Below are 16,127 nucleotides of genomic sequence, written 5' to 3' on the forward strand. Positions count from 1 at the left end.
AGCCTGACTATATCCCCTGTAGTCTATTAACCCTCGTGGTGGAACATCAACGCGTGCGCAAAAAATAATACGTTTCTGAAACAGGGAGAATGAAACGGCGCGCCTTTTGTCTCCATCTCCTCGTGCCGATCCGGCTGCCTGGTCACGATTCAAAGCCTTGACAGTGGGGGGCTATTGTGCTCGTGCTGCTGCAGCTGAAGTCCGCATGGGAAGCCCCCGCGCACCGCCCTCCCCCCTCGCCTCCTCCTCCTCCTCCCACGCGCCGCTTTTCACCGCCGAGGTTTCTAAAAATAGAAGCAGGAATCCCCGCATCAATTTAGAAAAGGGGGTTGGAGAGAAATAGAGGGGGAGACGTCAGCAAACACAAGGTCATAAAACACCCCGAAGTGTCTCTGTCGATTTGTTACGGCTTCTATCAAAATGTGGGCTTTCAGGCAAACGATTTTTTTTTCTCAGCTAATTTTATTTGTATTCCCTCTCGTCCCGATAATGGCGAATTTGTATCGACTTCACAAATCAAATTAACCGCTCCCCGCCCATAGTTAATTTCGCGGGCTATCACTGGTGCGGAATTAGCATTCACTGTCGATTCGAAAGGTTAGATTTGCTCAGGCTAAAAATGAAACAACAACTCGCTTACAAAGACCTTTGGGCGGCTGCTGCCATTAAGTCTCCAGACGTGGAGAATAATAACCTCACGTAACGAGGGAGAAAGAGATGGGGAAATAGCCAATGACAATAAAGCATAACGTCACAACACCAGAGTGTGCTCTGGTTTACAACAGCCATTCAGAGGGTGTATTCCCCATCGCTACCTGGGGAAGCGACAGCGGAGACAGACTGGCTGGGAGAGTCCCCTCTTGTGGGCATGAGACTATTGATCTCCTTGCTGTCGGGTGTGATCACCGCTGAAGGGCTGTGTTCTTCTCCACGAGGCAGCACGTGCATCATCCCTTTGAGAAAGGGTGAGTACAATTATTGAAAATATATATCTATATATATATTGCTATTGTGGATGAAAATAGACTGAGCTATATTTTTTAACCGTGTCCAATGTGTGTGCACATCTCTATCCACCTTTAAAGCATCAATTTATTACATTTGTAAGAAGAATAATTTAAACTGATATATTATAGGCCTACGATGATGAACCCAATACGAGTCTATTTATAGTGTGTTCACCAGATTAAATTGTGTGGCTTGGAAAAATACATGAAGCTCTTCTATGTTGATTTACTAAAATAAAATAGAGTTGGGGAACATCACAATAAACAGTACGACACACACACACACACACACACACACACACACACACACACACACACACACACACACACACACACACACACCCTTGTGTCGTGAGGGTCTTCCCGTAACCTGTAGTGAGAGGAGGACCTGGTGAATGGCAAACTAAAGGTGTGTTTAACCTCAGAGCACGGCCGTCTGTCTCTATCTCTCTTCGTGCCTGTGTGTGTGTCTCTCTTTGTCTTTCTCTCTCTCTGTATCTCTCTCTATCTCTGTCTTTATGTCTGTGTGTGTCTCTCTCTGTCCCTCTCTCTCTCTCTCTCTCTCTGTCTCTCTCTCTCTCTCTCTCTCTGTCTTTATGTCTCTGTGTGTGTGTCTCTGTCTCCCTCTCCCTCTCTCTCTCTGTCTCTCTCTCTGTCTTTATGGTTCTGTGTGTGTGTCTCTCTGTCTCTCTCTCTCTGTCTTCGTGCCTCATGTCTGTGTGTGTCTCTGTCCTTCTCTCTCTGAGCCCCAGTCTCTGCTGGCGATGGATGTAGGGGGTCAATTGGTCAGCTCTTTGTGGTGCTCGCGGCTGTGATGATGAGAGCTCGGCCCCGGTCTTTGAACCTTTGCATCGTGATGAGCTCCCTCCTTCTCTCTTTCATTCCCATCACCATCATCACCGGCTCCATCACTATCTCTATCACCCTCATCATCACCATCACCCTCCTGATCACCATCGCAATCAACCTCATCCTCATCATCACTATCCCCCTCATCATCACCAACAATATCAGCCTTATCATCACCTTCACTCTCACAATCATCATCATCACCACCATAACATCATCATTATCACTATTGTCCATCATACTGTATCTTGCACACATTCAAGGCCACCCACCTGCACACACACACACACACACACACACACACACACACACACACACACACACACACGCACACACACACACACACACACACACACATGCACGCACGCACGCACACACACACACTCACACACACACACACACACTCACACACACACACACACACACACACACACACACACACACACACCCAAACACACGCACGCACGCACGCACACACACACACACACACACACACACACACACACACACACACACATACACACTCCTCAGTTAAGCTCAGTTAAAGGTGCTGTAGGTAAGATTTGAGAGTCGGAAAGAGAGAGAGAAGAAACGAGCGGATGAGAGCAAGATTTTGAATGGCCTCTCTCTCTCCACCCTCCATCCTTACGTTTCTCTGCCGTTGAGAAGTGATCCGTGCTCCGCTTCTAGGCCCTGCTGTGCAGCGGTGTGCTGTCCATATATAGACACACGCATGCATGCATACACACCCGGCCCACAGCCCACAGCAGCACGATATCATGGATCAACCCTGCCCTGCCCTCTATGTTTCTGCGTGTCTTTGCGCTAGTGCTATCCCTCCTGGTGCACCTTGGGGAAGTCAATGCTCTAATTCTTCTTCTTTGGGTTTTTTGGAGATAATGTGCGTGTCATTGCAGTGTATTCAAAACCACTCATGCACGTTTACCGATCCCCCGTCTGTCAGTGGGTGTGCAGTACGCATGCGTTCGACACATCTTCTCTTTCATCGGTAAGCAGTTAACACAGATCAACCTTTGACACTGGGACAATTACAGTATAGAGACGGGTACAGTGAATTACTATAGGGCTCGTATATAGGGCTCACCTGCATTAATCGTCATTAATCAGATAAAAGTGTCTTAATTGCAGGCTTGTGATAGCCATATATGTGATTTCCATAGCCGTTCTTTGTTTACTGTAATGACAATAGATAGTGAATCTAAGCAGATTCAATTATGAACTACAAGTAGTCTGAACAAGCACCTCTGCCGGTATGAGAGTGTACAAGTTAGGACTGAAATAACAAACATAACGTGTGGGGAAACCCTGATAACGACGGTGACGAGGAGACCAAGTGGTGCTCACACATGAGAGAGAACAGCAGCTGTTCTTAAACCACCGACCAGAGGAGGAAGTTAGTTCCCAAATACGTCACTGTCCTCAAAGGTCATGTACCTGATCCGATCTGGTCTGATTCAATCTATTCTAATATAATCTATGGGCCTCTAAACTGTGATAGTCATATATTTGAGAATCTATGCGAATCAAGAATCCAGAATCCAGAATCCAGAATCCAATCCATCAACACATCCCATTCAACAATCATCAAAAGTAATCTTTAAGTCATCCGGCTTCATCATCTGGTCACATTTGGGAAGTAACATGCCACGGTTGCGGCGCATTACAACTATTGTCACTTCATCATTCCCTGCACCTTGGCTCCGCTCGCAGAGGTAATTGAAAACACTCCATCAAAGTTTTCCTCCCGCCCGCCCCTCCCCCTCCCCCCCCCACCACCAACAACCCACCCCGCCGCCCGTCTCCGTGCGGGTCTCTCCATTCATTCCTGGGCGCCGGGGTTTGCTGACGTGTCAGCTGATATTTAACAATGCATCGGCGTGTAGCTGCCTCCTCTTGACTGATGGCGCGGCTGCTTAGTCATTTGAGTAGCCGCAGCAAATCTCACTAATGAGCTCCGTTGTCAGAGATAAATCCTGGCCATGACTGCCGCTGCCAGCGGCGCCACTGGCGGCCGCCATCGGCTAGCCGGTGTGACGTGGTCCTGACGGGGCCCGTCCTCCCGTATCGCGGGAGTGGAGGACCTGAGCCTTGGGGGTCTCGGGACGGCGAACCACTACTCCCTCATCACCTGGGTCATTGGTTGCTCATTACGTTTGGGTATTAGCGCGTTAGATGCGTTCGTCGGGTTCGTCAACAGTTCTAGCTCGAGGGCGAGGGACGTTACTCACGCGCCCACGTAGCAAACACTGTGTAGCACCGCCGAGGCCAGCCATCACTCTCAAAGGCGACCCCGACCATCCCTTACGGCCCCCGGAGCCAGCTCTCCGGTTAGTCACACTCGAATGCCACTGACTGCTAGATGGTGAGATATGTCGAACGCTGCTTATGGTGTTTATGGTGTTTATGGTGCTTATGGTGCTTATGGTGTTTATGGTGCTTATGGTGCTTATGGTGCTTATGGTGTTTATGGTGCTTATGGTGCTTATGGTGCTTATGGTGCTTATGGTCCTTATGGTTTGTTGTGGAATGATGCAAGATGGCCACCGTCCACTGCACAGACATCACTCGGAATATAAAGGGAGACACAAGACTTAGCCTCGTATACACACACGCACACACACACGCACACTGCACGCAGGCAGGCACAAACACAAGCACACAAACACACACACACACATGCATACTGCACGCAGGCAGGTAAGCTAAAACAAACGCACACAAACACACACACACACACACACACACACAGACACTAACATGCCCACACCTTAAGATGGATTCTTATTCCGGCCGTCTTTTTCATGTACGTAAACAATTGTGAGACAATTGTGTCTGCCACATATTTACACTCTTGAGTTGATCTCCTTTGATCCACTTTGCCCTTCTGTGCCCCTGTGCTTTTAACAGATGTCCCTCTCTCTGTCGCTCTGTCCATTCCACCTTTCTCTCGCTTAAACACACACGCACCTCCTACACACTCCCCCACACACACACACACACACACACACACACACGTAGATCTCTCTCCCCCACACATGCATACACACTCCTACCACCCTAATACACGCCCACCCACACGCGTATGCCTCCCCCCCACCCAGACCACCCACACCCCTGTCCGCTGCCTGCTCTGCGCGGGGCTGAGGCTCTGTGTGTGGCTACAGGCCTCTGGTCCGCTGGAGGGGCTGCTGGTCGGCTCCGCGTCCGCCCGCTCGCTGAGTGTCACCACCCAGCCGCTCTCCCAGCCTACCAGCACGGAAAGAGAAAAGACCAGAGTTTTAACGTGTTGTGTGTGTGTGTGTGTGTGTGTGAGAGAGCGTGTCGTGCGTGTGTGTGTGCGTGTGTGTGTGTGTGTGTGTGTGAGCCAGAGTGTGTTCACTGCCGTGCTTGTGTGCACTGGCACGCAGCAGGGCAGGGCAGCGTGAGTAAAGTGAATGAGTGTGTGTGTGTTCACATCCAAGCAGGAGTTGTAAAGTTTGATTTAATTATTTAGGAAGGAAGCAGTAACATTGCTTCCACAAACCAGGCAAATGAAACTCCATCTTGCCAAGGAACTTGCACAGGTCACACAGCAAGCAATTACTTAATGAAAATGATCAAGTTTCTAATGCAGCACCGGGCCAGGGCATCTCCTGAACCTTCCAGTCTTTCACCTGGGCTATAAAGCAGAGGCCTCTGCACGCTGGCCTGGGCCCCAGACAGCCTGCCGTCGCTGCAGTCTCCGAGGCCCAGGAATCCTCCAAAGGGCTGAGCAAGCCTCAAGAATGGTGTTATTAAGCGTAGTTGATGAATGTCGCAGACGCTGGCCTGTCTCCGCCGTCTCTTCTTCTGTTTCTCTTGTCTTCCTCAGACCCACTCCCGCTTGCTTACTCCCAGTATAACGGACTGTAATGTTGTTTGTGCTTCCTTTTGCAAACAATAAATGGTGTCAAACAAAAATACATTTGTCGAGAATTGAAGGGACTTCGCTCGACGATATGCCACTTAAATCTCGGGAGATGTGAACGTCGATCGTTGATCCTCCCTTCTGTTCTTGGAAGCTGTCCATCCGTTGGCAACATGAGCTATTTTGGTGATGCGTTCGGGAACTAACTCAGCACCATGGACAGCGCGCGGAGCCACTGCTCGCCTCTCTCTCTCTCCTCGCGCCATGCGTACCCCACTTTTCTCTCTGTCTCTCTCTCTCTCTCCCTCTGTCTCTCTGCCTCTGTTTCTCTCACTCTCTCTTTCCCCTCACCCAGTTTATTTCACTATGAGCAGCCTGTGAGTAGCAGCATGTCAAACGGCAGACACGCTGCATGAGCTGCGACGGCGATGCATGCATTTAAAACTAAACCTGTCCCAATATTTTATATTTTATTTTAGCATGTAATTCAAACCATGGGAATTCTACCGTTAGTGAGACATGACTGGCATGTGATGCCGTTGTTTTTTGATATTGTACGGTTATACGTGCAGGCCAACAAGTGGAATCGGCTCGGGGTTTCAGTGCGTTTCACACGAAGACACACAATGTTGTGCACGCACAAAATAGAACAGGGGGAAATGATTGAGTACTATAAACCATGAAGGCATATTTAGTAAAAACGCACATTTGATATGCATGTGCATTTATTTTGGGGATGAACAGTGTGTGCACGACGGGGTTTAGCAGTCCATCTGGTGAATCCGTATTGGATTCAGGCGATCGACCAAATAATCGGGTGTGTAACACATTCCTAGACTTAGACCGGTAACCTCGTTTCCGTTCTACCTCAACCCGTGAGGCTTTGTTTGAGTGAAGCAGCAGCAGCGTTGGAGCCGCTGCAGCCTGCCGTGCGCATACAAAGCGTGCATGCACCGATCCTCCACCGAAGGCGGCGTCCTGGCTGCACGGTGACGTTTTAAGGCAGGTCTTGACCAAACCTACCAATGATACAAGTCGGTTCTATTCTGCTGGGACTGATCGCAATGAACGGGTGTCGGAGCTCTACACGGCAAAGGAGCAAGCAAGACAGCGAGACGAGGCGATCAAGGGGATGCGGCATCGATACGCCGGAGCTGTCCCCCAGCACCACCAAACTCCCGACGACCAGCGAGAGAAGAGCAGCGTCGCACCGAGCAGCCGAGACCCCGGAGCCGCCCCTGTGTTCAGCCTGCCGCCCCCGCCCTCGTCTCACCACCGAGACCGTCCCTCGGCCACCGCCGCGTACCGCCAGAGCCTCCAGGAGCTGCCGTGTCTCAGTCAGCCCTCCCGCAGACCCAGCCACAGCGGCGACCCGCTGCCTCTGGTGAGCTACGACATCGCCTCCCCGCCACCCCCGCACCGGGGTAGTGACCCGGGCTCCGGGCGGCTCCAGGCACCGCTTCAGCAGCAGGATCCCTGGGCCGCGGCGGGCACACCGCAGCCGCCTCAGCCGCAGTCGGACAAGCGGCCGGTTTTTCCGAGCTGCCACTGCAGTTTTTCTGACCAGGAGGCGGGCTCCTCTCAGCACCACCACCGCTACCAGCAGCACCACCATCCCCTCGATCCGTTCTCGCCGCAGCCCCCCTGCCCGCCCGTGCTGCCCTCGCCGATACCCCCGCCACCGACGTCCTCGCGCTCGTCCCAACGCTTTTCCCAGGATTCCCGAAAGGAGGACCGAAGGAGTGCCAAACCCCACCGACAGGCGAGCACCGTGGACCGCTGCAGGGGAGGAGGAGGAGGAGGAGGAGGAGGAGGAGGAGGAGGAGGAGGAGGAGGAGGAGGAGGAGGGAACCGAGACCAGAGGCAGTTGTTGCAGCAACAGCAGCAACAGCAGAGTCATTTAAGACCCCCACACAGGGACCCCTCCCCTGAAGGAAACCGTAGAAACTCACAGAAAGGGCGATCCTTCAATGTGTGTGAGTCAACGGACGCTGCCAACAGGAGACCATTTGAGTCGTCGCAGACTCAGGACTTGCAGCAGCAGCAGCAGCAGCAACAACAGCAGCAACAGCTCCCACAATTACGAGCGCAGCAACAGCTACTGGTGGGCAGCAGCTTGCCACTCAACTACTGCGCCAGCGGCTCAGAAGAGCTATGTAGGACTCAGCAAGCACCACTGCTGCAACAGCAACAGCAACAGCAACAGCAACAGCAGCAGCAGCAGCAGCAGCAACAGCAACAGCAACAGCAACAGCAACAGCAAGACGCACTGGGGTTATGTCCCCAGCGTCCACAGCAGCAGCACTGTGAACAGGAGCGCAATAAGTCTGGAGGGAGGACCGCCGAGAAAACACCACCGCCACACTGCCGCGACCACAGCGGCGTGAAGCAGTCGACTGCCGGGCGGCAGCAGCAGCACGCGGGGAACCGGACTGCGCCTGCAGGGAGCAGCAGCAGCAGCAGCGGCAGCAGCGGCAGCGGGAGCAGCAGCAGCCCTAACTACGGCTCCAGCTATCACCTGTGGCCAGAGAGCCCGCATAAAGGAGAGGAGAGGATCCGCATCGATCAACATAAGGTACTTCTCTTTTTCCGCGCTTTTCGTGTGTGCCATAGCGAGGATCGTGGAGCCTTCATATTGGATGAAAAAGGGAATTGTTGTCAACATTTTTCATTTCATGGCCACGCCTGTCATGATTTGGATAAAAAAAAAACGCTTGGTGTGTGTGTGTGTGTGTGTGTGTGTGTGTGTGTGTGTGTGTGTGTGTGTGTGTGCGCGCGCGCGCGTATGTGTGCGTGTGTGCGCGCGCGTGCGTGTGTGTGTGTGTGTGTGTTTTTGTATGGTTTATATGTGTTTCTGTGTTGGATTCGAAATGGCTTGATAGCCCCTGTCTGCGCACGTTGATTCATAGGTCTTCATTCATGTCGGACACTTCAGTAGCCTATTACTCAACCGACACGTATTCGTGTTCTGAATTCGCTCAATATTAAATATAACCACGTCTTTGTGTCTTTTCCTCGCACACGCACGTCTATAGGTTATTTATCAGACAAGACACAGCTAACACACACACACACACACACACACACACACACACTCACACACACACACACACACACACACACGCGCGCGCGCGCACACACACACACACGCACACACACATGCACGCACACCTGTTCCATTTTGCAGTTTTGTGCTGCAACCTTTATTCTGTATTCGATCTATATTTGAGGATTTGTTTTGCTGGATTTGGATTTGGATCTTATCTACTCCCAATAACAATTATATTGCAATCAATTCCTTTGATGGAAGATGGAACTATTTAAATATAAAACTATTTGGAATGTTGTGTTTAGAAAAAGTTATGTTGAAATATAAGCAGGGTAGGTGCATTATGCATTGCTGTCAATTGTTTACAATATACATAATATCATTATGCAGTGTCAAGTAACATGCCATTTATGGGGGAATTGATTATTGATTATTGTTGCATTTTGTTCTGCTGCGTTGTGTTACGCTGTGCTACATTGTGGGACATGTGAGTCGAGTTAAGTTTAGAAGCCTCTATTTAGTCAGTGATGTAACAATTCAGGCAGGTGGTTGATATAATACATGGACCGGATACATTGGAGAGGTAAAGGGAGGCGGATATCTGTAAGGCAAGTGTTAATATAAAGGAAAGAGTGGATATTTCTTACATTTCAAGACATATCTTCTTATAGATTAAGGACAAGCATATGTGGGAGATAATTATACTGTAGTACGACTAATTTATAATTGTCTTTGCAGAATGCCAGGCTGCTCTCCTGTGTGCACCTTATATCAATGAAGCACCCTGTTGATAACATTAATGCTATTCTTTTTTAAATGACAACGCAATCCGTATCTCACTGAAGACTTAAAGCAGGGGTAGGCAATTTGGAGAAACCAGCGTGAACTCGTTTTTGAAAGTATCAAACGGAAAACATCCCAGCCCTCCCTTCAGGCCACTCCCCCAGAACACATGACTCGCTTGCTAGCTTCATTCAACAAATAAGACAGAAAAGGCTTCTAAAGTATGTTGCCTACCCCAGATTTAAAGTCTTAGTGCTCAAACAGTGCTCGTTACGTATCAGAACGAAACTAGGTCTCCCTCTGGAGTCTGGAGCCCCCCAGATGAAGCGCGCGTGTGTGTGTGTGTGTTTGGAGTACTTTGTGATGCTCTGTAGGAGCACAGCTTGTCTTCTACAGCTCCATCCCCTCCCCTCCATGGGGCTGGACCCTATGGGGTTGGACCCCTCAAATACCTCATGGCCCCCCCCCCCCCCAGCCCCTCCCCCACCCCCCTACCCTCATTGGACATCCCTCCCCTAAATGGTGAGAGAGCTAGTTTACAGAGAAAAACACTCATACACATCAAGGGTTTCTATGGTTACTGTATCCTACGGTTACCGTATCCCGCGTTACGCGGCTGCAGCCCAGCGGGCCGCTTCCCTGGCTCGCCGGGAGTGCCGGGCGGGTACCCCCACCACCATGTTGTTGTTGTTGTTGTTGTTGTTGTTGTTGTTGTTGTTGTGTCTATGGTAACAGGGCGCTCCATTAAGGGGCCTCGCTGCCTCTGCTGTGACGCCCCATGTTGAACCTAATTCCTGCCACTTACCGATGCTGCAATATTCCCCGTGGTGACGCGGTGGTGGGCGGCGGTTGATTTGTTTGGGGGGGAATATGGGGGTGGGTGGGGCTGAGACGGTGGTGGTGGAACGAGAAGAGGAGGGGGAGGGGAGTGGATCCTAGAGTTCTCTGTTCCTTCCCTGCTCCTCATCGTCCGTCTCTGTGTCTAATGATTAATCTGGCAGATTAATTCTGATCATTTGTGATAGGCTCATTTTCTTTCTGCATGTTCTGGCCTGGTGATCTATTTCCAGCCGGCCCTCACCGGGTCCACCGGTGTGTGTGTGTGTGTGTGTGTGTGTGTGTGTGTGTGTGTGTGTGTGTGTGTGTGTGCGTGCGTGTGTGTGTGTGTGTGTGTGCGTGCGTGTGAGTGTGTGCATGTGTGTGAATGCATGTGTGTATGGGTATGTGTGTGTGTGTGTGTGTGTGTGTGTGTGTGTGTGTGTGTCAAGGCAGGTGCCAGCCCACCTTTCCGGCGAGCACAGGTGGTCGTACGTGTCATAGTGGAAAGATGGCAGGGAGGTGCAAAGCCATTGCAGGGGGGAGAAAAGAACTCTCAGCTTCTGCTGCCAAATTGTAGTCTTCACACGCCCCGAATCAGCATATATGATCCAGAAAGGTGGTGACGGCGAAATATCACACTGCTCCCTGCAACTAACTTACTCTCGCTGAGGGAGGATTTGATGCGTTTTCATTTCCATATGGGTATTTGAAGCACATGGCCTATCTATTTAAAAGTCAATTCATCAATTCGCTTTTAATGATGCAGCTATGTTCCCGTCATCTCCTTAAACATATTTGCTTTTCAGCTCTCGTATGAAGCATTAAGGTTGCACCTACAAACTAACAAAGCATTATTTAAGGTTGGACTGCTTATTATTTGGGGGAAATTGTTAGCCATTTTTCAGGAGGTTAGCAGATGGTGCTTATTGTAGACCTAAGATGTAGGGCTTCAGCCTGCATTCAAGCAATGTTTCATGGACATCAGTTGTAGTTTTCACCGTGCTCAGCCTTCTGGAGGTAAGGCCTATGGACCTATCCACACTCTTGGGGGTCCAGGGGTTAATTCCTTGCACCATGATTACTCTTACAAAACAATGTTATTTTCAACTCACCCACTAAAATGTATTTTGTTAAAAATAACAAATAACCAAAGCTTGGCACTTGTCTATCTGTGATTGAAGTCAAACACACATAGCCCTTTTTATTATTTCAGGCACCACTGATCCATCAGCATATGATTGTGCGGTGATGATTGACCAACCTTTTTGCATTGAGAGAAACTGTAATGTTGCCTTAAATCTAAACCGCTATAGGCTATTGTTTAATGTAGAGAAGGTGGGGCAGGGGCGGGGGTAGGGGTAGGGGTTAGTGCCCTTCTTTGTTTCTCGGTGACCACACGGCCATGTTCCCAGCCCTCCAAAACTTCCCTGCCTGAGAAGGAAGTGAACACCTTGAAAGTAAACACACACTCTGCAGGGCAAATACCAGACGTTGACTCACATGGGAGGTTCACATCCTGCCAGCATCTGATAACATCTGCGAGCTGTATGCAAGTGCAAGTCAGAAGAGCTGTGGAAGATCTGTGTCACACTCTCATACACACACACACACACGCACACACACACACACACACACACACACACACACACACACACACACACACATTTATTACTATTATTACACAGGAACTGACCAGCATCAAACTGGGTAGACGGGAGACGGAGAGTGTGGCGTACAGACGTGAAGTTGGAAGTTGTAATCGCTTGATCAGTTCTTCCCTTTATTTGGTCCACAGTGTTTTCAGTGCGTGCACTGAGCCTGGGTTTGTGTTGCTGTGTTTGTTGCTATGGTGAGGAGTGGGCGCAGGTATTGTTTAGTTGAGCAAGGAGACGCTGCTGCTCGCCTCTCTCCTCTCTGCGTCTCCTTCCACCGCTTTCCCTTTCAGCAGAGTGGATCGCGTGTGGAAACAGGTTTTTTCTGGATTCATTTTAGAGTCACTCTTAGCCCACGCTTGGCACACGTATGCTATGCATAAACACACTCGCAAACGCATGCAACCACACACATGCATGCACTGACTGATCTTACTAATCATTTCAGCCTCTCTCTACCCTCTCTCCCTCTCTCTCTCCTTCTCTCTCCCTCTCTCTCTCCCTCTCTCTCTCTCTCTCTCTCGCTCCCTCCGTCTCTCTCTCTCTCTATCTCTCCCCACCACTCTCTCCCCCCACCTCTCTCTCTCTCTCCTTGCGTTTCATTTGAGTGAGTCTGTACAAGGAGCAGTGTATTGGATTACCAGCAGTCCAGTAATATTCAGAGAGTGAGGGGGGTTTCCTGGGTTCTCCTGAGAGCAGCGACGTAGGGCCCGCACACGGCTCACTCAGAGACACACGGTACGGCCGTCCTTCTCAGCCACGACGCCCCCCAATGCCGTTCGTAAAGTTCCTTTCTCTCTCTCTCTCTATTTTTTTTGACAAGCACCCCTCTCCCCCGAGCCGTAGCCCGGTAATGTATAGGCTGTAATGTGCGTAGTAAGTTGATCATTTTATCCTCGTTTGTTTATTCCTGGGTAGTCCACGGCGATACGCAAACGTCACACCCTGGTCATTTTCGCTTAACAAACGACCAAAGCTCATTTATATGTTAATTCTGCCGAGATGCTAGCCACATGATGTCAGGCGTCTAATGTATCGTGGAAATGCATATGCTTTATGGCTAATTAGGCTATTGATCTCAGGCGGTTCCTGTGTTGGGCAGTTTTTTTTTTTATTGCCACCGGGAAAGAACATTGAAGTATAAGTAATGTTGAACGCTGCAAGATGGTATTCGTCATTCCTGACATCGCTGGAAGCTGTGGTCGCTTTGTGTGTGTGTGTGTGTTTACGCTTCGTAATGATTATATTGCAGCAATTTCATGCTGCATGCCATAACATTATTGGTTTATTGGCTATTTCTTAATCCACCATTTGATTGTGTATGGTGTATATACACTAAATGACAGAATGGGAATGGCAATGAATCCTATTTTCTTTTTGGTTTATCTAATATGGTGTGTGTGTGTGTGTGTGTGTGTGTGTGTGTGTGTGTGTGTGTGTGTGTCTTTGTGTGTGTGTGTGTGTGTGTGTGTGTGTGTGTGTGTGTGTGTGTGTGTCTGTGTGTGTGTGTCTGTGTGTGTGTAATGTTTGTTCAGGTTTAACTACGCGATTTTCTATTCCCAAACAAAAGGCCTGTGTTGAATAATGTTTAACTTGTCTTTTTGGATTTGATTTTTGATGATTGTGAAATAAATTCCTATTTCACAAACCAAGATATGGTATTAATATAATACATTCATATGGTTTGAATTATGTTTTGATGATATAATTAAGATGCAGAAACGGGGATTGCCAACAGCTTTTCAGTTGTCAAATCCTTGATCAACTCACTTTTTAAACGCTGCATGACAGGAAGGAAGAAGACTTAAGCCATGCGTATGATGTTGGTTCAAAACAAGCCCACAGGTTTAGAAGTTGTATCCCAGACCCCCTAACAGAGATCCAAGGAAGTCAAATGCCTTTGCCCTAATTAAACATATATTTTAGAAATGTTTAAACATTTAGATTCATAAAATGTGGCATTATTATACTATTATCTAATTTACTATTTATCTTCTGAACGTGAATCGACTGAATATGTTATTTTGAAGTTACCCACACTAATTGTATGTGGTCCTCATGGTTGAAATACTTCTTATATATTTCCAAATATATCTTATATATTTGAATTGGGTGGCCAATATATTTTTATTGCCCTGGGGCCCTGAATGACCGGCCCACTGTCCACTGGACATGGCTTAAGACGATGAAAGGCAATAGACGGAGCCCGCGCTGCCTCTCTCACGTCCAGCACTGTGGGCCGATCGCAAAGCTGCGTGCCAGCGTTGCTCCGGTGTGGCTGCGGGCTGACCCCAGAGCCCTGCGCGTTTCTAACCGGGCTGGGGGGGGGGGGGGGGGGGGGGCGGCGCATCGTATCGACGATAACACACCAGGTTAGAGGATTGAATTCCGGGTTTAGAGGGCATTTGTGTGAAGTAAACGGCTGAAGGCCAAGTCTGGCAATTTGGAGAAAGCAGCAGAGTAAGAATGACTCAAAGGTTTGTATTTTGTGTATTTTTATCCAACTAAATAAAATGTCATCCCTCCCTTCAGGCCTCCCTCTAAACCACTCCCCCCAAAACACAGGAAAAGCTGGGTCGATTGAGCAATAGGTCTGCCTAGCCTTGTGAAAGACTCCGGTCTTGTGAAATGAGTGCCCAGGCAGAGTGCATGCAGGTAGCAAGGTTAGGTATGTAAACAGAGAGGTAAGCCGTCCGATTCATTTAATGAAATGATTGGACACATGGCAGCAGGAAAACTTTCAGCAATGGCTGCTGATCCAAAGTGCCAGGGCAGGGGATACGTCCCCGTGGACCAGTACGATCGGGCAAGTATTATTAATCAATTAAACACAATGTGGCTTGCTGCTGCTGACTGGGCCAGGCTGACGGCCGCCCTGTGATTCAACACAACACACACACACACACTTTTAAATCCACAGTATTAAACCAAATTAATCAGCCGTCATGCAACCCAAAAATGGAAAAAAGCGGAATCTATGCATCCAACGCAAATAGACTGGTACTTAAATAACTGATTAACGGATTTCTTCTCGGTTCGTGGCAACCTTTTTCTGCCTCATGCAGGCTCTTGAGAATATCAGAAATAGTCTTTTGTGAATGAGACAAAGCATAGGCAACGCCATAAATACGGTTTCATTCAACTTGACCGGTGTTATGACAGTGTAGTAAACATAAATACGTAAAGTTACATTTGCATCATCTCAATATTCATGAGTAATTCAATATTGGTAACAAAATAATCAATTATTTTTGAATGCATCATTAAAATATATATATAGAATAAAAATAAATCAAGTTATTTCACAATCTGCGTCTCCGGCACCCCTTCTTCCTGTGTGTTTGATCGGACGGCATATTACAGACTGCGACCGACACAAATACAGAATGGTTTACATTTCATATGTCTTAGTATTGATTGCTTTCAACAAATATGACAAAAAATGTTCTAAAAGAATCGACCATGCCTAGCTTTAAGTTCAATGGAAAAGGTCAAGTTCATTCTTCTTAGCAACAATGGTCCAGTGTGTGTCAATATAAAAAATGTAATGACTTACTTATCAATACAAAGTATATCCTTAGGTCATATCAGGTACCGAATCTGGGCTCCCAGCTTTATCTGAAATGAACATGCGTGTATTTATGGATTTTATTCGTGGCTCTGGAGTTTGGTTCTACATGCTGGGGCATTTTACTGCTACAGTCTAATGCAAACTCTGCTCTTTGCCTGCAGATTTTGTCCGTCTCTGGCAGACAAACAGAGCCTTATTGAGTTACCTCACTCGCTCCTTCTGTATGTTCTGTGCAAGCTTATGTGCATGTGTGTGTGTGTGGGGGGGGGTCTCATAATGACTATATTACAATCGAATGCTGTATGCGCTTGTGTGTGTGTGTGTGTGTGTGTGTGTGTGTGTGTGTGTGTGTGTGTGTGTCTATTTTTGTCACCAAAACAGTAGTTAATGGTGGTGGTTTCTATGGAGTTACATCCCTTCCTCTCCTCTTCCTCTCTCTCTCTTTCTCTCTCTCTCTCTCTCTCTCTCTCTCTCTCTCCCTCTCTCTCTC

The 16,127-nt window shown here is 48.6% G+C and overlaps 1 protein-coding gene across 1 annotated transcript; it reads left to right on the forward strand.

Moving 5' to 3' along the window:
• Positions 1 to 6,760: 6,760 nt before the first annotated feature.
• On the forward strand, positions 6,761 to 8,825 carry kcnn1a (potassium intermediate/small conductance calcium-activated channel, subfamily N, member 1a; the record flags this gene model as incomplete). The annotated part of the gene is made up of 3 exons (XM_084480792.1): positions 6,761 to 7,525; positions 7,595 to 8,338; positions 8,799 to 8,825. Exons 1-3 carry the CDS (start codon positions 6,896 to 6,898, stop codon positions 8,823 to 8,825), a joined length of 1,401 nt encoding a protein of 466 aa, XP_084336918.1. The 5' UTR covers positions 6,761 to 6,895.
• Between the last annotated feature and the right edge of the window lie 7,302 nt (positions 8,826 to 16,127).

The sequence above is a fragment of the Micromesistius poutassou genome (genome assembly GCF_964030765.1).
Source record: "Micromesistius poutassou genome assembly, chromosome: 16".
In the NCBI taxonomy this organism is placed as follows: Eukaryota; Metazoa; Chordata; class Actinopteri; order Gadiformes; family Gadidae; genus Micromesistius; species Micromesistius poutassou.